This window comes from Microtus pennsylvanicus, chromosome 3, assembly GCF_037038515.1.
Source record: "Microtus pennsylvanicus isolate mMicPen1 chromosome 3, mMicPen1.hap1, whole genome shotgun sequence".
Classification (NCBI taxonomy): Eukaryota; Metazoa; Chordata; class Mammalia; order Rodentia; family Cricetidae; genus Microtus; species Microtus pennsylvanicus.
In genome coordinates, this window is record NC_134581.1 from 19,694,706 (window position 1) to 19,715,082 (window position 20,377).

Here is a 20,377-nt window from a genome sequence, read left to right on the forward strand (position 1 = left end):
TATTTTTGCCTTAAAAATATGTCATACTTTTTGCTAAGTATGTATGTAGATTTACTTGATGCGACTATCTGTGAAAATACAGTGTAAATTTTAATTCAGACACTTCTTCCCCCGCAGTTAAGTGGAACTGGATGGAACAGCATCATTCCCTTCCACCAGCATGGAACTGGGATGCCTGCTGCAGACATGGCTGGTACTCTGGTCATCTAAGGCATCTGCTAATGGAACACACTGAGAGAAGCACCTGAACTTGATCTATGGAGTCGATGATGATGATGATGCTGCCCTGATGCCGAGCAGAGAGCTTTTCCAGCCAGTGTGGAAATTCTTCCAGAAGCTTAGCAGGATCCAGTGTCAGTGCAGAAACGGCCCAAAAGTGCTGCATCAGCTGCGGAGTGACAAGGTGACACCACGTGCAAAGTAAATCAGCCGTACTCCATGATAGCAGAGAGTGCTTTCATCCTCACTGTGTACATCAACGCTGACTCCCCACGGTGGTGGTGTCAAGTGCTGGTGTGTGTGTGTGAGTGTGTGTGTGTGAGTGTGTGTGTGTGTGAGTGTGTGTGTGTGTGAGTGTGTGTGTGTGAGTGTGTGTGAGTGTGTGTGTGAGAGTGTGTGTGTGTGTGAGTGTGTGTGTGTGTGTGTGTGTGTGTGTGAGTGTGTGTGTGTGTGAGTGTGTGTGTGTGTGAGTGTGTGTGAGTGTGTGTGTGAGTGTGTGTGTGAGTGTACATGTGTGCACCTGCATGTGAGGGCCAGAGGGTGACGTTGGGTGTCCTCAGTGGCTTCTCTACCTTATTATCTTTTCAGACTGGGTCTCCCACAGAACCTGGAGTTCCCTGACTGGCTAGCCTAGTGGCCAGAAAGTCCCACGGATCCTCCTGTCTCCATCCACCCCCTCGTGCTATGGTTAGAGACATGCATGCTGCCATGCCTGAATGTCTACATGAATGCTGGACTGCAAACTCAGGTTTCTATGTGCATGGCAGCATTTCCCGACTGGATCATCTGTGCAGCCTGTAAGTCATACATAGTTTTGAAAGATTTATTTACTTTTATGCTATGTGCACATCTGGGTACCATGTGCATACAGGGTCTACAGAGGCCAGAAGCGAGTGTCAAATCCCCTGGAACTGGAGCTGCAGATAGAAATGAGCTATGAGGTGGGTGCTGGGAACCGAACCTGGGTCCTCTGTAAGGGTGAAAGTGCTCTTAGCCACTGAACCGTCTCTCCAGCCCCAAGGAATACTTTTTTTTTTTTGATTTTCGAGACAGGGTTTCTCTGTAGCTTTTGGTTCCTGTCCTGGAACTAGCTCTTGTAGACCAGGCTGGCCTCGAACTCACAGAGATCCGCCTGCCTCTGCCTCCCGAGTGCTGGGATTAAAGGCGTGCGCCACCACCGCCCAGCTCCCAAGGACTACTTTTTAAACCTTACACAAAACTAAAATAACCGTCACAGGTTAAATATCCCTCATGCAAGATGTTTGGCACCAGAAATGTTTCAGATTTCAGATTGTGGGGATCTGGAGAATGTTTGCATATGATAGTGAGTGATCTTGGGAACAGGACTGAAGTCTAAATATGAAATTCATAACGCCCTCTACAATTAGCCTGAGGGCAATCCTAAACCTCCCAAAGCGAGCCAGTGTTTTAACCGTGATGCGGCACATAAGATGAGACATGGAATTTTCCACGTGAGTTGTCATGTTGATACTCAAAAAGCTCCAGATGTCAGCTGGGGCTGTAGCTCAGTGGCAGAATAGCCTGCCTTGCACGCACGAGGTCCAGTGTTCAATCTCCACAACTACCAAAAAGTTTCAGATTTTAGCAGCTCCGATTTCAAATTAGTGATGTTCTACCTACAATCCCGAAAGCATGCTTATTATTATTGTCTCAGCCCCAAGAGCCCCAGAATCTGCATAATATCCAGGTGGCTTCAGAACGCGCTTGACATACCTTCAGGGTCAGCCGCTTGATAATCAAGGAGGGCTCCGAGCTGGTTGACATGGGCCGCCCCACAAAATGAGACAGGATCAGCGTGTTAGGGAAATGCTTCTGCTGCAGCTGAATCCTGAAGGAAAGACACGGGACTTTTATAAACTCTCCGCAGCGACAAATACACACAGAGCCAGACATCACTTGTGGCTCCCGTGTCCTTAATTAAATAAGGAGATTAGTGATTCCACTCTGTTTTTAGAACCTTTTAAACTAATAGCCTCATCTTAATTAGCAGATTATGTTAATTAACATAAAATGTTAATAAAAGGGGCACTGACTTTTAACTAAAGCAGGCTGTTAGAGGAGGTGGATACTGGGAGGCGAGGAGTTCAAGGTCATCCTTAGTTATACAGCGAGGCTGAAACCAGGCCATTTTGTGCTACATGAGACCCTATCTCTAAAAAAAAATAAGACAGTGAAAAGAATGGTTTAGTAGCATTGGGTCATACCACTTTGATAAAAGAAGGGACTTTCCAGACCCTGGTCCTCCAGACACCAGGAGGGGTGGGATCGGGGCTGGTGCCACCACCAGATCATCCAGGCGCTGGTAATACTAGAAACAAAAAAAGGATTTACACTGTAAGATTGCACACGTCTCTGAGAACACTAAGCAGAACTAACTGGCACTCAGCTTCTGTAGGTCCTCTGAAGACACTAGAGGAAGCTGTTTGAGAAGACAGACTTGCGGCGGGCCAACAGCACGCGTGGCTGCTTAAAGCAGGAAACGAGCCCCGTGGCTTTGCTGTAACAGAGTGAGGGAGAGTATGGACTGTGGCGGGTTTTCACAATGTTTAGATGTTTGGTGAAACGCTGCAGAGAAGACATCGGTCACACCGGAGCCCCTCGACCACAGCAAGTGTCCCTATGCTGTGCAGTCCCAGGCAGCAACCCTAGATTTCCTCAGCAGAAGAATGAACTCGGAGCCTGCCTCAGTTTCCAGAGCTTAGGAGTGCCCGGAGCCAGCTTAGTGTTGCTATGTCTACCAACATCTAACTGACTGCTGATGACGTTTTAAACTCATAATAGCTTGTGGTGGGCTTTGGGATGGCTTTCTAGTAGTAAAATCTCAACTGCAGGGAAACATCTGTGGTGTAGACATTGGTACCGAGACACGAATCAATTGCCAAGGATCCCCAATGGCTCAGAGCGGTGTTGCATCTGAAGGAACAGAGGGAGGCCTTGTTGATTTATTACCCTAACTATCCCAATAACTCGGTCCATGGTTCTATAGAAACCCACATAAAGGTCTAGAGTCCCATGTTGGGGCTTCTTGCTGCCAAGAATGTGGATCACAGTTCATGTTTATTCCATGTATGCTCGTGGGGAAATCATGTCAGACTTCAGTTTCTTCTTCTATACCGCAGTATCAGTATCTCTCTTAAAACAACCACTACTTAATATTACCCTCATGCCAGCTGCTGTCTGTTTTAGGGGTGTCATCAGGCTTAATATTTGCAACATTGTCCTGCGAGAGAAGGAACACTAGCTATTCTCCATTTACGGATAAGAAGGTCAAGTTTAGAGTGACCAGAGATTTGACAGAACCAAGCAATGAGCACAGTCTAAATTCTAAGAACTCTATAAAAATGTGTCTTCTCACATTAACTTCTGTGACAGCCTTAGAAATTAATTTGTAGACTCAAGTTGAGATGGCTCAGCCCATTAAAGGTGCTTGCCACGAAGCCTGATGGCCTGACTCCATTCCTTGGGCACTCATGGTGGAAGCAGAGGACCAACTTTTTAAAGTTGTTCTCCGATAGCCTCACATGTACCACGGCATGTGTGCCCCCCCACTACATAATGTCACCCAAATTTAAAAATTGATTTGTACATTACTTTGTGATATTATTAGGTGTTTTTTAAGTTGGACATGTTTCTTAGATGTCAAGTTGTTAATCTGTTTAGATCCTTATAAATGCTGATTAGACCAAAAGTGGATGGCTGCTCTGCCTATTGAATGAACGACCAGAGTTTATTTTCTGAACATTTGGCACTTTAGCTCTTTAACAGTTAGGAAGAACAATAGCCTGGCTTTGCTACCATCACATTCCCTAGCCTGATCTGGGGGAGTCACAGACGGCAGCATAATGGGTGCGTAGCTGATGAATCTTCATCGTTAGCAATATTGGTGTTCATAATACATGTCAAAGTCACATAGTCTTTCCGTGATACAAATCTAAGCGCATTCCAACATGGGCCATCCAGCCTTGAGAGAAGGTAACACAGTCACCAACCCAAATATACTCAGGTGAAAGAATTGTTAGATGACAACCTTTAAGCCATAACTTATTTTTATTATTTTTAATTGTGTGTGTATGTGTGCATGTGTATGTGTGTGTGCAGTTGCATCTGGTGTCTTCTGTTATCACACCCCACCTCATTTTTTGAGATAGGGTCTCTCCTTGAGCCCAGGTTCACTGATTGGTTAAGCTGACTGTCCAATGAGCTCCCTAGATCGTCCTGTGCCTCTTCCCTCCCCATGCACTGGGGTTACAGAAACGAGCCACCACACTGGACATGGGTGCTTGGGATCTGAACTTGGGCCACCATGCTGACGTGAGAAGAACTTTCCCAGCTGTGCCACCCCCAGGCCAGCACCTGATCGCTGATAGGACCAGTGTCTCAGAAGCTTACCTTCTCGAATCCCAGTTCATGGGCTGAGTTAGAAGCCTGCTGAAAGGCTTCCATCTGCTCTTGCTCATCGTGTATGTCCCACAGCACATCCCCCAAATCGTCCTCTTCTGGAGTGGAATCCTCACTGCCTACATCCTTCACCTCCACGTCTGTGATCTCAAGGCCGAGGACATCCTGAGCACAAAGAACAAGTACAGGAAAACAAATGAAACTCAGAGACTTTGAAGCTGGGGTCAGCTTGTTGGGCCTTACCTGCCGAGGGCGGGCAAGTCCAGACTTAGGCTTTGAAGAACAAGAGTTATTAAAAGTACCCCCAAGAATAAATTTGCAACCATAAGAACCCTAGTTTAAAATGAAAACACTAAAATATAAAGATTAAGAGTTCTTCTCAACTAAAAATAAAAGCAGAGTACTATTTGTGTGATGGGATTTGTTTTCTGAAAAATGCCATGTAATAGTTGTAATTATATTTGGCTAGAGAATCACTTTTTAAAAAGTGTGTGTATATGTGTGCATGCGTGTGTGTGTGTGTATGTGTGAGCGTAAGTGTGGAGTCCAAGAGACAAAGACTAACTTGGGCATCATCCTTAGGAATACTTACCACCTTTGAGATAGGGTCTCTCACTGGCAAGAGCTCACCATGGCTAGCTAGAGAGCCTAAGGGAATCCTTCTGTCTGCACATCCCGTGTTAGGATAACAAGCACATACCATCAGGCCTGGTATTTTTAAGTGTGTGCTTAGACTCCAGCTCGGGTCCTTATGTGTATGAGGCAGGCATTCTACAGAGTGAACAATTTCTTCAGCCCACTACTGAATAATTTCAAAGGCCACACTAATGCCTAAGAAATACAGTAGAAGATTGAATTTCCAAGATCGAGTTTCTTTCTTTTCTTTTTCTTTTTTTAAAAAAGTTTTTCGAGACAGGGTTTCTCTGTGTAGCCTGGTTGTCCTGGAACTCATTATGTAGACTAGGCTGGCCTTGAACTTGGAGATCCGCCTGCCTCTGCCTCCCAAGTACTGGGACTAAAGGTGTGCGCCACCACCGCCTGGCATGAGATGGACTTTCTTGACTTCAGGCCTCTCTACCATCACATTTAATCTCTATAGTAGATGACTGAAAATATATTGATGATAGGTAGGGCTTATTTCATTTTACTTATCTTGGTTCTAAGTTTTGTAAGACTGAAAAGCTCAGAATCATCCTGGCAATCTTTCTACTGGAGATCAGCATGCAGATGCGCTGCCATAGGTTGCCTCATTACATTTTGGGCTCACTCTTCTCTGATGACAGATCTCCATATCTGTAATCCAATTTAAATAGAAAAGATGAAGCTGGACGTGGTGGAGCACACCTTTAGTCCCAGCACTTGGGAGGCAGAGGCAGACAGATCTCTAAGAATTTTTTGGCCACCCTAGTCTACAGAGTGAGTTCCAGGACAGCCAGGGCTGGTACACAGAGAAACCCTGTGTCAAAAAACAAAACAGAAGATGATGTGACGCCCCCTCCTTCTCCGGTGAGGTCTCTGGCTCCAGGGAAGAGCTGGGCATCCTTAGGCCAACATGGCACACTTTCCCATCGTGTTCCTTTCACTTGGAGACAACAGTGCTGCCAGCCTTCTGATATTAGTTATTGGTGCTTTCGCTGAAACAATTCTGAAATGATTTTTTGCATAAAGAATAAGCTCAGGCATAAGACCAAGCAGCTACGGAAAGCATATGCATTAAAAAAATATACGAGATTTCAACGAAACTTCTAGCTCCAGATGCCTCCATGGTCCATATCCTGTTCTCCCAAAATGTGTCCTCTCTGCTGTTAGAAATAGCAAGGTGGGGGCACGTCAAATATGTAAAAAACCCAAGTCCACAAAGATCACAAGAAGCCTCTTTGAGGAGTACAGTGCCCATTTGTCCTCAAATGCCTCCTCTGGAGTTCCATGTTTGCAATACATTTACACCTAGCAGGTGTTGAAGGCAGCCAGCTCTGTGAGGCACATCCTGACAACACCAGGGTCTCACCCAGGGACCAGCTCCCAAAGAACAATGGTGCTCTCCTGGGGAGCCAGTCTCAAAAATGACATACAAGTAGCTTTGTCTGGAAAACTAAAGAAAATACTATTAGGGTATTTTAGATGAAAGCTTACAGAGAAAAGCATATTTACCTGTTTAATAATCTTTTCCACACTGATGTAAATTTTATAGACTCCCTCCGCAGGATCTCCTGAGTGATGGATGATCTAGGGAAAAGGGCTCAGAAGTAACATGGACATGCAGTAACTGCAGCAGCAGAAGGAGAAGTCTTTCAACATTTTAACTTTTTTATCCCAGCAAACTCCTTACAAGAAAGATACTAGATTGTAACCTTGTTCACAAGAGGAAACCGAGGTAAGTTAAAAAGCTGGTCTGAGGCCACACAGGAATATGGTGGGGGCGGCTCATTTCAACCCTCTCCCTTGGGTTAGGACCCCCGGAATCTCTCATCTAGATGCCTGCTACCCTCCAGACTACTCTATTCTTGCAAAACCACGGATATCACTGGCAGAGGTTCACACCAGGCCCTGACATTCTGCTCAGTGCCAACCAATACTCCCAGCCCCATTCCAACGGAAAACGCCAGGTCTTTAAACAGCTTCTGAGGTATTTCAGGACTGATCTAACTGGGCCACCTTCCTGTATGTGCCCTCTCCGGACATGCTGGCTTCCTTTCCCATGCTCATCCACCTCCTGGCTCTGGCTTAACTCTGCCAGGCATGTTCTGTGACATATGTTCTGTGTTTTACCTTGGCTTTGTTGGTCTTGCTTAGGTTAGAAACTTGATCCAGGAACTGCTGGACGGAGTCGGAAATGACTTCCCCATCCTCCAAACAATGGTAGATTAATCGTGGTTTTCCTTCTGGGTTCTGCAGAAAGGCTTCTTCGCAGTCTTCTAGTAGAAACCTAGATTGGAAATCATCATCTCTCGGGTTATGCTGTACTGGGCAGCAGATTCTCAGTGACCAGTCTAAGTGCCCAAATGGACTTTACCATAGTGAAAGGGCTCAGATACAAAGGGAATAAAAGCTTTCAAACTCTCTCTCTCTCTTTCTGTGTGTGTGTATGTGTGTGTGCGCGCGCAGAGATCAGTGTCAAATGTCTTCCAGTGCCACTCTCTGCAGAACCTGGAGCTCACTGAGTCAGCTAGCCTGGCTGGTCACAAGCCACAGGGATCTATGTGTTACTCTCTCCCTCCCCTGTGCTGAAATTATAGATCTTCATAGCATCCAACTTCTATGTAGGTACAGGGATTCGAACTCGGGTCCTCATGTATGTATAGCAAACACTTTACCTACTCAGCCATCTTTCCAGTTCCAAAATTGGGTCATTTTACAGTACTTTTTTTCTCATTAAAATAGTACTTTAATAAATCTATTAAAAGTAGAACCAGTGGCTGGATCCCGACATTATGGGCTTTGGGCTTTGGGGGCAATTACATGACCACAATGCAGTCATCTCAACAGAGAGATGGTAAAGACTCAGGAACAGTCAAGAAGCCATCTTCCAGCTCCAGCTTCTACTCGGGGTTTAAAATGTAGCTGAGGAATGCCCACACCACGGCTCTTTATTCTATTTGCCTTTCTCGGCATTGGCTGTTTATTCTTTTCTTTTTTTCATATGTTTCACAATTTTATTTTTCCTCTTCTCTCTCTGGGCTTCCTTGACCATTTTTTTCTTTCCTTTTTATCAGCGTCAGGGTCAGCAGTGTGACTTCATGTCGGGCATTATCTCCCTGCTCTTCCGAGTCTGTGTCTACTATTCTTACATGGTCTTAAAAATACAGTGTGTTCACTAGCCAGAGAATAAGACCTATAAATTATGCCTTAAGCTATAAAGCTTCATGATTGATTTATTTTAAGCATACAAATTCTAAAAAAAATACCGTTTGTGCATGGCTAAAAATAATGACGCAGATTCATGAAACTCATTCACCTCACACCTAAAGACCATGAAGTTTTAATGACAGCGTTTCTTATGAGAGTACAGAATGACGTGAGAGCCAACGAAAGGCATCTTGAAGTAACTCTGTGCGTCCCATATGTACAGAGCAACTAATTATTGATCAGGAAGGTACTCCCCTATGAAGCTCCCAAGCTGTTTGGGCTGCTCTTCCTAGATTCGTCTTTTGGAAAGTTGCGAGAGTCAGCTAATCAGAAGCAGAGTAATCTGAGAAGAACAAAGGCCCCAGCAGCTGTATCTGTGATCTGATGCTCATTGTTCCTGTCACACTTCTGTGAATTTGTTCATGGAGGGGGAAGCTCCCTGGGGATTGAACCCAGGCCTTGTGCATGCAAGGTAAGTGCTGTACCACTGAGCTGCACTCGCAGCCCCAACCACCATGATAGTCCAAAGGAACAGAGGAAAGAATGCAATAAAATGAGGGAAATTCAAGCAGAATGAAGCTGAAGCAGAAATGTAAGAAATTAAAATTCTGATTATTTAAAAAGAAAAATTTTTTTTTGAGACAGGGTTTCTCTGTGTAACATATAACAGCCCTGGTTGTCCTGGAACTCGCTTTGTAGACCAGGCTAGCCTCGAACTCACAGAGATCTGCCTGCCTCTGCCTCCTGAGTGCTGGGATTAAAGCTGTGTGCCACCACTGCCTGAATAAAAGAATCATTTAAGAAAATCAAAATTTTAGTTAAAGGAGATAACAAATAATAGAAAATAAATGGAAGGGGGAACTCAAGTTTAAAATGAGGAAGACAAAAACAAATGCTAAAGCATAAAGAGGAGAGTTATCTTAAACAAGCGAATGTCTTAAAGAAAAAGCAGATTAAAAATAAGAATTAAAAAGAATAATTTAACAATGAAGGACATGTATTACCAAATAACGTAAGATACAACCCCAACATCAGGTATTAAAAATGATACACCCTTAATGAATACAAAAGCAAGGAGAGAACAGGAGAGAAATGGGATTCTGCTGAGGACAACCAGTTGAAGGGCATTGTAGACACACTTGGAGAAACTATTAGTTTTCTCCACCTAGCCGCTAAATTGTCTGTAGGCCCCTTCTTTCTTTTGTGTGTTTGTATGCGTGGGGATGTGTGTGTTGTGTATGAGTATAGTGTGTGTGTTGTGAGTGAGTGTGTGTGTTGTGTATGGGTGTGTGAACAAGTGTGTGTTGTGTATGTGTGAGTGAGTGTGTCTGTGTGATTAAGTGTGTGGTGTGTGTGTGTCTGGTGTGAGTAGGTATATGTGGTTCTTTTTTCTGTGTGTGTAACTCGGCATTCAATCTAAAGCTTTATGCACACAAAGTAATTATTACTCTACCACTGAGTTTTCTCCTCTCCTTTTTTCCAGCCTCCCTATCCTGAGTGCTGGGATTACAGGGGCGCATCACAATGCCAGACTTTTTGAGGTGTTGGAGACTGACCCCAGAATCTTGTGCATGGCAGGAAAGTCCTCCACCAACCGAGCCACATATCTAGACCTTGAGTTCTGGTTTTGAGACAGGATCTTGCTAAGTTGCCTGGGCTAGGCTGCAACTTGCAATCCTGCGTCAGTTTGCTGAGCAGTTGAGAGGCCCAGCTCAAGGCAGAGTCTTAGAGACAAGGACAGGATTTTCTGCAGGGAAAGTGGTGAAACAGGACATCTAAGGCAACTCACTCTGCAGGGCCAAACCCAGTCAGAAAACAAGGCTAGATGGAACAGCTCACGCCCCTTTTTGTCCCATTTTGTCTTTTATCTACACCATCTGTATTTGATTGATTAAAAAGACCCACAGGTAAGATTCATTATATTATAATAATATTCACATTGAAACTTCATGTCTCTCAAATTGTATCCTAAGAAAGACAACAACGGGGTTGCCTGTGGACTGATATGGGAAGCCACCAGCTTTTCCTGTAATTCAGACAGTAAACATTAGGCTGTGTAGGACAGTTTCCATTGTGAACACTCCCTTTTGCTGTTATAGTATGAAAGCAGCTACTAAAAACATGTACACAAATCAGTGAATGTGACTGTGTTCCAATAAAACTTTATTTACAAAAGCTGACAATGGGCAGGGTTAGCCCTGGGCCACTGTTGCCAACTGCTGCCCAAAGCAATTCTTATATTAATGATGCTGATAGATCTAATGGTATAAAGCTTTACATTTTTTTAAATCTGAGTGTGAGGGAGTTATAATATTTATTAGATTTCACACACTGCTTTCAATTATGAGAATGGAATTAGGTAAGTCCTTTGAAGTTCCTTTGGCAGTGATCTCTACAGCTAATGTGACGGTAAACTAGAGATCTTTTCCAGCTTACCTTGGTAACGTTGAATGAAGGAATAAAGCAACTAGAGAACTCTTCTCGAGTTCCCATTTTCTTACGGTGAGGTACTGGTTTTCAACATCTATTGGAAAATAAATGGCATGGAAGAAATATCCCATGGTCTCGCACATTCTCTTAAGTTTAGGTGAATGGTCCTAAAAGTGAATTAGGATATATTAAAGCAAAAGCAAATTTCTCTCTAGCACAAAAATTAATAGTTTAATAACATGACTATTTTCTAGCTCATAAAATGATTTATTTATTTCACAGTCAAGCAACAGAAGAAAGTAGTAGATTAGTTTGATTTGGTATTTCTTGGTATTATTTTTATCAGGGATAATTTGCTTTCTTGTTTTAAAGGATTCAAAGGTAAATCTCTTTGTGTGTGTGTGTGTGTGTGTGTGTGTGTATTGTGTGCGTGTGGAATACGGTGATCTGAGCTAGGGGTCGCAGTTTCAATGACAGCAGGCTTGCCTTGCATAAAAAAGCCCGAGATTTCAATGCAGAAACATAAAATGTTAAAAATCTTAATGAAAAAAATATCAGTCTACAACAAAGAATATTAGTAAATAATAATGATTTTTATTAAAGGAATTAGTCAGATGCCTCTAGTTGTCTTTGGGAGGAACTTATATCCAACTAAGAGATGGAAGCTGTGAACTATAAAATATTCTAGAATTTTACCAAGATTGAGTAATATCATAAAGGAGTGTTAAGTAAATCTACTAACAGTCTGTAGACCATGGATTTAGCAGGTTTATCCTTGGGCATGAAGATGTACTTGAAATTCACTTGAGACAGTAGAGATAGAGTTCTCTTACAAAAGGTCAGTTGTAAATATTTTTTAAAATAATAATGCTTAATAATTGATCTGTTTTAGTAGGGACCTTTTAAATATTTGGTTTCTGTCTCAGTTAACTGCTTTGGTAGTGCGGCCACGGATCTCTCTCTCTCTCTCTCTCTCTCTCTCTCTCTCTCTCTCTCTCTCTCTCTCTCACACACACACACACACACACACACACCACACACACACTCTCTCTCTCTCTCTCTCTCTCTCACACACACACACACACACACACACACCACAGCCTGAGAGTGTTCCAATAACACTTTTTTAAATAGATACTAAAGTGTAGATTTCATATAATTTTCACCTAACAAAATAGTCTTCTTATGTTTCCTTTTTCCAATAATTTAGAACAGTGGTTTCAAGCCGTGGGTCGCCCTTTAGCAAATGTCTATCTCCAAAAATATTTACATTATGATTCACAAAAGTAGCAACAAAAATAATTTTATGGCTGGGGGTCACACAACATGAAGAACTGTATTAAAGGGTTGTGGCATTTAGGAAGGCTGAGAAACACTGATTTAAAATTTAAAATATAAAAACAAATCTTAGCTCTGGGTCATACTTCAGGTAGCTAGCCAGAAGTGGCCACAGGCTGTAGTCCATGGAGCTCTAATTTTGCTTTTGAATAACTCCATGGGATGCCTTGAGAAGTTCAAAGTCATGATAAGGATTAAACTTTAGTATTATATGAAACAGCTTTAAGGACAGCAACTACATCAGACAAGGCCAACGAAGAGCTCAAACACGGAAGACAATAGCTAATGAAATATGAAAAGGCCATTTTAATACACAGATTCTTAACTATATTTTGTACTTTTACATTAAGACACTGGCATCTCTTTTTGTTGTTGTTTTTTTTTTGGTTTTGTTTTTCGAGATTAGACAGGGTTTCTCTGTGTAGCCTTGGCTGTTCTGGACCTCACTCTGTAGACCAGGCTGGCCTTGAATTCACAGCGCTCCACTCGCCTTTACCTCCCAAGTGCAGGAATTAAAGGAGTATACCCCTAAGACATCAGAATCTTTTTTAATGATATATTTTAGGTATAAAATTAGATATAAATAGAAAGTAGCCAGAATGCTCCAACATCTTAGTTTCGTCTTCATGCCTTCACTCCTGTCCTTGCTTTACTAGTAAATTAAATGAAAACTATGAGCCTTAACACAATCACAATGTCTTCTTTACGCACGTGAATACCGAACCAAAGTGCATCATAAGCAAAGCCTTATTAATGCTTTCAGCTTTTTCAACTGGATAATCTCATAGGTAGTGAACTACTTAGTTTAAATGCAATTATATTCTGGATACAACATTAATTTGTATCGTGTTTTGAGATAGGATCTCACTATGTAGTCCAGGCTAGCCTCCAACTCACCTCAGGCCTCTTACCTCTGTCCTGAGTGCTGAGGTTACAGATATGTGCCACTACCTCAGCTATTAACTTGTATTTTCTTTTCTTTCTCTCTCTCTTTTTAAAGATATTTTTAAAAAATTTTATACATATGGGTGTTTGCCTGCATGTGTGTATATGCATTATGAGCATGCCCGGTGCCCACAGAGGCCAGAAGAGGGCACCCATTGTCCTGTGACAGGAATTATATTATATTATATTAATTATATTATAGCCATTTGTTAGCTGCTGTGTGGGTGCCGGGAATAAACCCGCGTCCTCTACAAGAGCCGCTAAAGTTCTTAACTGCTGAGCCTCTCTCCAGCCCCAGACTCTGTATTCTCAATGAATTAATACACAATTTATGAATATCTCACCTTCAGAAAAAGTTCCATTTCAGGCTGGGTTTCGTCTGTGTAGATGAGGTAACATCTGACAGAGTGACTCCACAGGGAACGTGAGAACAAGGGCGTGACCTGCAATAAGCCAGCCACAGCAGTGTCCCAGTCATCTGGAAGTAAAATGTCCATAAATCGATGAAAACCTTACCACCATACACCTGACAAAATAATTCCAAGTAAGTCTGAAAAAAAACATAACAAACATAGACTAGAACCTGCTGTCGTGTTAATACCAACAAAGCTGGAATAATGTATTAGAAAGTAATTAATTTCTAGCCTCAACTTCTCCTCTGGGGTTTGAGGTAATGAAGGTCAGTAGTCTCCCCTGGAGACAATGGATCCCCAGGATAGTGGCTGCGATTCTATTTATCATGAGCCACTCGGTTGCTCTGCTAGTTGAAGGGAGCCTGCCTTCCCAGGGTGATGTGTCATTTTGCCTTCTTATTCTTGAACTCCAGTGAAGCTTAAGAGAGTTTGAGAATGGTGTAAAACGAAAAGTAGGTTTTTTTTTGTTTTTTTTTTTAATCTTTTTTTTTTTAATTTTTTTTTTGGTTTTTCAAGACAGGGTTTCTCTGTGGCTTTGAAGCCTGTCCTGGAACTAGCTCTGTAGACCAGGCTGGTCTCGAACTCACAGAGATCCGCCTGCCTCTGCCTCCCAAGTGCTGGGATTAAAGGCATGCGCCACCACTGCCCGGCAGAAAAGTAGTTTTATGTTATTTAGTGGGAAGGAAAAATTATGAAATACCGGACAATAACAAATATAAAAATATTGTTTCTCACTTAAACTACATCATATGCTTGTGGCTCAACAAAAGCACCTGCGAATTCTGAGAACAGCACAGCTATAGAACCTGGGTGGCCAGGATAGCAGGAGGGCCATGTGATCCTGATGAAAAGTGTGTCACCTCAGCTTGGGCAGTCGTAGCCTCTGTGCATGCTGGCTTGCCAATGGAATACACCAGAACACCATTTCATATGCACAAGATTCTAGAGCACGAACAGTCACAGGCAAGGGGCCGGTTACCTCGGTTGATGTTTGCGAAGGGTCCTTCCACATCTATAGAACTGTGGGCAAACTCAGGGCCTCTGAAGGACTGCTGAAGCTGGATCATGCTGCCTATGGAAGGCTCGCTTCCCAAGGCTCTGCTGGCCCAGTATTCACACTGGGTTCCAGTAGCTGTTGCAACAAGGAATCGGAATTTCAAAAACAACCAAGCTACCAAATATTTTAAAACTCACTACATATGTCAAATAATAGTATTTCTCATGTCAAGATGTTCTATTTAAAAATAAAACAAACATTCAAAAATTGGTTTTCAAAATATTTTGGCACTGACTTTTGGCAAAGCATTTCAGTTCTGGTTAGCACAATTCTGGTTATCATCTCAAACTCAAAGAAAGGATTAAAATAGGAAAGAAAGAAGAGAAAAAGAGACAAAGGAATTTTAGTAAGAGGCAGTTTAGGGCAGTGAGATGATTCAGTAGGCCAAGGCACTTGCCACCAAACCCGAGGACATGCGTCCAATACCTGGAGTGCAATTGGCAGAAGAAGAGAACTGATTCTCACAGATTATCCTCTGACCTCCACACCGTGCACTTCCAGCCACATGCACACACATACATACCCACATACATATACTCAAGATAAATAAACGAAATGAAAAAGAGGCAGTTTAAAAACACCACAAACAATTCTAAAAATATACTTGCAAATGGATATTTACACATCAGTTAAAATGTAAAGGAATTTTTTTTCCCCCTGAGATGAAGCCCCAGCTGTCCTGGAACTCACTATGTAGACCAGACTGACTTCAAACACACATAGATTACCTGCCTCTGCTCCCTGAGTGCTGAAATTCATGGCATATGCTGATGTGGGATTCCCCTCTGTATGTTATGAATATGTTTTATTACCATTGGTTATTAGAAAAGCTGTTTTGGCCAATGGCTTAGTAGAGTAAAGCCAGAAAGGAAATCCGAACAGAGATATATAGAGAAAGTAGGTGGAGTCGAGGAGACGCCATGTAGCTGTCAAAGGAGAAAGATGCCAGCTGCCAGCCAGAACCTTACTGGTAGGTGACAACCTCATGGCAATACACAGATTAATAGAAATGGGTTAATTTAAGATGTGAGAGTTAGCTAAAAATATGCCTAAGCTATTGGTCAAACAGTGTTGTAATTAATATAGTTTCTGTGTGATTATTCAGGTCTGAGTGCTGGGAAACAAACGAGCAGTCTCTGCCTACAATATACTACCATGCCCAGCTTCTGAAGGGACTTTAAACATAGACTATCAGGGCATTGATAACTTGTGTCCTTCAGGTTTAAATTGATATATCAATGAGAAGGACCAAGGAGGCAGCATTGGCTTGTGTTTCTTAACTTGCCAAGACATTACAGTAACTTTGATACATTGTACATATGAAGAAGCCAATATGGAATGGAAGCAGTCAGTAAGTCATGTGACAGCAGGAGGCACTTTCTTAGCTGTTCTTGGTCAGTTGGGATCACTGCATCTTTTTCTCAAAATGCTGCTCACAACCATTGAGAATAAAATGAAAATAAGTCAGGAACAGCCAGGTGCTGTATCTTACTCCCCAGTGCATCCCTTTGTAAGGCTATAATACCACCCTTATAAACAGGAGGATCACAACAACATCTCCTTATACCTACAGGAAGCTTTTCCTTTACCTTGTACTAATCACAGCTCATTAATACTTTCTTGAATTGTGGGAAATGTCTTGAATTCTGTGATTACAGATTTTTCTTTCTTGCTAGAAAAATGTAGGTGTGACTCGCAGTGGGTACCTTGGGTGGGGATAGGCGTGTGGAGAGAGAGCATACATGTACACCATGGGCCAGGATGGTTGGCAGAGCGTGAGGACAAGAGGAAGCCTAACCCGAACTACCAAGGACAGGAGGTCCTAGCAGCTAAGAGAGGACCAAAAGGTCTCTTCTGTGTGTAAGAGCATGGCACGCACTAATCCTGCACACAGAGAGTAAAGGGAATACGGCAGTCGGTTCTGAGCATCACAGCGGCCCTGCAGAAAGGGTAACGTGAACATGAAATGCGCTTACCTGTGACATCTGTGCAGCTGTCATCAGAATCAGACTCTCCAGGGTCGAAAACTTGGATACCCTGAGCCTGCAGCCTTTGAAGTTTGCTTTCCAGTTCCCGCTTGGCCCTCAGTAAGTCCTGGATTTCATTTTCTTTGGTCTCCCTAAAAATCTTTTAAAACATAGAATTTAATTTTGAGACTCTTTATAATCACAAAGTTGTGCCACCAACTTTTCAGGGGGGAAAACCCATTCATTCATAAAGTCAGTTTTCATTGGTTCTTAGTCTCCTCTGAGATGACGTCCTCAGACCTTTTATTGCTTCCCAGTTGAACCCACTGGAAGTCTCGCAGCATGAAGGTGAGTCTTATGTGACATCTAACAAATTTGTTTCCTTCATACCAAATACCAAACATTTTCAAATGCTCCATCTCACGAAGGAACCACATTCTTGGAGGCTGGAGAGAGGGTACAGTGGCTAAGAATACATGCTGCTCTTGCAGCAAACCTGAGTTTTGATTCCTTTTGATTCCTACATTCATGTTGGGCAGCTCACACTGGCCTGTGACTCTGGCTCGAAGAGATCCTATGACTCTAGCCTCCACAGGCACTGCATCTATGTGTGTTTGTATATACATACACACACAATTAAAAATAGAAATAAAAATTCATTCTTTAATCTTTCAATATCTCATCTAAAATATTCACTTTCCTATCTCTCTATCGAATAAACAACACCCAACTGAAAACACGAAACACTTTCTTCTCCAGCTCTTATGACCTTCATACATGTTACTTCATTTATCTATGTTCATCATGATAGCAGATGAACTTTTTTTCTGTTGTGTTTTTCAAGACAAGCTCTCATTATGTAGACCAGGCTGGCCTTGCATTTACAGAAATCTGCTTGTCTCTGTCTCCAGAGTGCTGGGATTAAGGGCATGGGCCGCTACATCTGGATCAAATGGACACTTTTTTTTTTTTTTTTTTTGGTTTTTCGAGACAGGGTTTCTCTGTGGTTTTGGAGCCTGTCCTGGAACTAGCTCTTGTAGACCAGGCTGGTCTTGAACTCACAGAGATCCGCCTGCCTCTGCCTCCCGAGTGCTGGGATTAAAGGCGTGCGCCACCACCACCCGGCATGAACACTTTTTTTTAAAAAAATAGTTTTTAATCTGTGACACTGGGGGCGTGTAGAAATACAAGGAATTTACCTTGAATTGCCTTTTAACTCTGTCTCTGTCATGTTCAAATGTAACTGCTCTCTCCATGGCTTGGTATTTTGCTTCCAGGGCCCCCTCTTTTTCCCGCAGTATCTTCTGATAAGTTTTCTGAAGTGCCTGGAATAATTCACCTGTTATCTCTTAACAAAAACAGCCTTGCCTTCTGATATATATGTTACACATGGTAGGATTTAATACTCTACTCATTATTTTTTATCAACTATCAAGCATGTCTATGTCATCATTTTATTCATGCAAAATAGAAAAAAATGCAAACAAGTTTGAATCCTAGCAAGCAGGTTCTGCAGCAATGAGCTTTCAATGGACATGAACACCTTTTCTTTGAAATACTGCACCAGCTCCCAAAGTCTTCTATGCCTCAGGTTTTCTAAGAGACTAAGAAATGCAATTTGTAAGGCTCAGCTTGAAGAATAATTAACTACGAAAGTTTCCATGCTCCGCGACAATATAGATTAATCCTTTTACTGTCCGCTGAGCCATTCAGTCTGATTCCACAGCGGGCCTCCAGTAAATGTCAACACGTCTGAGTGAAATAAATGTGGGAAAATTTCCTCAAGATTATGCAGGCAAGAAAAGAACAGCAGGTTATATAAGAAACAGGGATTGCTGACCAGTGACCTGTGACTTTGGGTCTGTCAGCCCTCTCTAAGCTGGCTTCTTCATCCTGCCCCTTCCTACCTGCCATCCACATGACTCTCAGTGGGCAGTAGTGCACACACATGAAATCAGACCGGATATGCACAGGTCCACCTTATATGGGCAAGTGCATTGGTCAGCCAGTGGAACCCGAGGCAGCAGGAGCTGCAGCGAGGAACATCTTCCCAGAGAATATGCTAATGGCATACTAGATAATGATGGAAATGAAGCCTGACTAAAAGAAGGCGCCTTCTTTTATGTAAAGCCTGAGCTATTTCTTTAACGCCTACTTCAATGGGCCCTGGAGCTCTTGGGCTGTCAGAGATCTCACCCAGGGAAAAGAAAGGAGTAAACTTAACGACCACCAGAGAGGCTCCGAGCCCCTGGCATCAAGTCCCAGACTTTTTGCTCTGAGAAATTTTGCTTTACCTACTATCTGAATGAACTAAAGCCGATCTGTTATAAGGCCTACAAAGCATCAAAATAACGATGAGTCCACTAGCCAAATGGACTACAGGAATTTGAGTACTCTCAAGGAAGGTTTTCAACCACAGCAGTTAAAAACGGCGAAACCAGGAGGTTTCCATAAAAATTCCTATCATATCATTAAAACCCAAAACTTCAGGACGTCGCAAAGAAACTGAGCCAAGCGCTCCATGTTGGAGATACGTTAAATGGGGAGGAGTTGTATGAAGTTTCATCACAGTGTGGCATTTGTGGCTTCAGGACTTGGGATGATTGATTCAAGGTGTCTAGATGAATGAACCGGAAATTGAAAAGGGGGAGGAAAGAAGCTGATAAGAAATTAGTTTAGATTCAAATAATTCCTCGTAAACAAGGAGAAGTTTCTGTCCAATGTGGAAAACAACTAGATTTGTAGGCTGGGGCAGGATGGTGGTGCCACCAAGTGGCTGAGCGGCACACCCGGGTCTCAGTTTCCCCAGCGCTTCCCGCTCACAACACGCTCTGTCCCGCGTTACCTGCAGCTCCGCCCGCAGCCTCTTGTTCTCAGTGTCCAGCTTGGCCTCTCGGCGACCCATGGACAGCAACTCCTGGTTCTTGCTGACCCGGAAGATCTCATACTCCTTCTTGAGGCGCTCGAACTCGGCTGCCGCGTACTCCAGCTCTGGCACTGACGAGCCGGTGGACTTGAAGCTGGCTCCCAGCAGCCCGCCGCCGCCCGCCGCGCGAGGCAGCGACCCGGGCCCGGCTCCCGCTCCCCTGCGGAACGAGCTGCGCAGCAGGCGGGCCTTGGGCTTCACCTCCACCGGGATCTCGCAGGCCTCGCCGCCGCCCGCCCCGTACGTGTCCTCGATCACTTCCCCGCCAGCAGGGCTCACCAGAGATGAGGCTGTCCCCATGGTGCCCACGGCCGGCCGCGGCGGCTCGCTGGGTCCCAGTAGGAGGTGGGGCCAAGAGGGCGGGGCCTGGAAAGCAGGGCGGAGCGCAGCGGAGAGGGGGTGTGACCAGGAGACAAGGGCGGGGCCAGGAGGGGCGGAGTCCAGATGTGGGGCGTGGCCGAATGGTGGGGCGGGGTGCAGAAGCGGGGAGGGCGGAGGGTTGCTGAGAGAGGAGCAGAGCAGTAGTGAGTGGGGCCTGGAGAGAAGGGGAGAGGAAAGTGACACAGAGAGGAGGCGTGGTGTCAAAGAGAAGGCGTCCAGGAAGGGGCGGAGCAAGGCCTTAGGGGCGTGAACAAACAAGCAGGGCGTGCTGCGGCTGCCGGAGAGGACTCGGTCTGCAGAGAGGGGTGGGACGTGGCCGCGAGAGGAGGCGTGGTCAGGTGAGGCCAGGGCCCGAAGTGGAGGTGGGGCCGGGGTTTGGGGACGTGACCGGGTAAGTGGGAGGCAATGTGGCAGCCGGGGAGAGTCAGAGTGGGAG

The 20,377-nt window shown here is 43.8% G+C and overlaps 1 protein-coding gene across 3 annotated transcripts in view; it reads right to left on the reverse strand.

Moving 5' to 3' along the window:
* Positions 1–19,901, reverse strand: part of Nphp3 (nephrocystin 3) — a 46,004-nt gene extending 26,103 nt beyond the window's left edge. For 2 of the 3 annotated variants that reach the window (XM_075964812.1, XM_075964814.1), the window contains exons 1-12: positions 19,480–19,901; positions 17,834–17,959; positions 16,644–16,794; positions 14,590–14,742; positions 13,542–13,675; positions 10,921–11,081; positions 7,408–7,564; positions 6,790–6,864; positions 4,630–4,803; positions 2,445–2,548; positions 1,954–2,068; positions 245–388 (exon numbers count right to left, since the gene is read on the reverse strand). In XM_075964812.1, coding sequence (XP_075820927.1) covers positions 245–388; positions 1,954–2,068; positions 2,445–2,548; positions 4,630–4,803; positions 6,790–6,864; positions 7,408–7,564; positions 10,921–11,081; positions 13,542–13,675; positions 14,590–14,742; positions 16,644–16,794; positions 17,834–17,959; positions 19,480–19,860 — 1,875 coding nt within the window. In that variant the 5' untranslated portion in view covers positions 19,861–19,901. Of the gene's footprint in view, positions 1–244; positions 389–1,953; positions 2,069–2,444; positions 2,549–4,629; positions 4,804–5,886; positions 5,932–6,789; positions 6,865–7,407; positions 7,565–10,920; positions 11,082–13,541; positions 13,676–14,589; positions 14,743–16,643; positions 16,795–17,833; positions 17,960–19,479 lie in introns of those variants that run through there. The other variant, XM_075964815.1, reaches the window with a different exon arrangement.
* Positions 19,902–20,377: the final 476 nt, after the last annotated feature.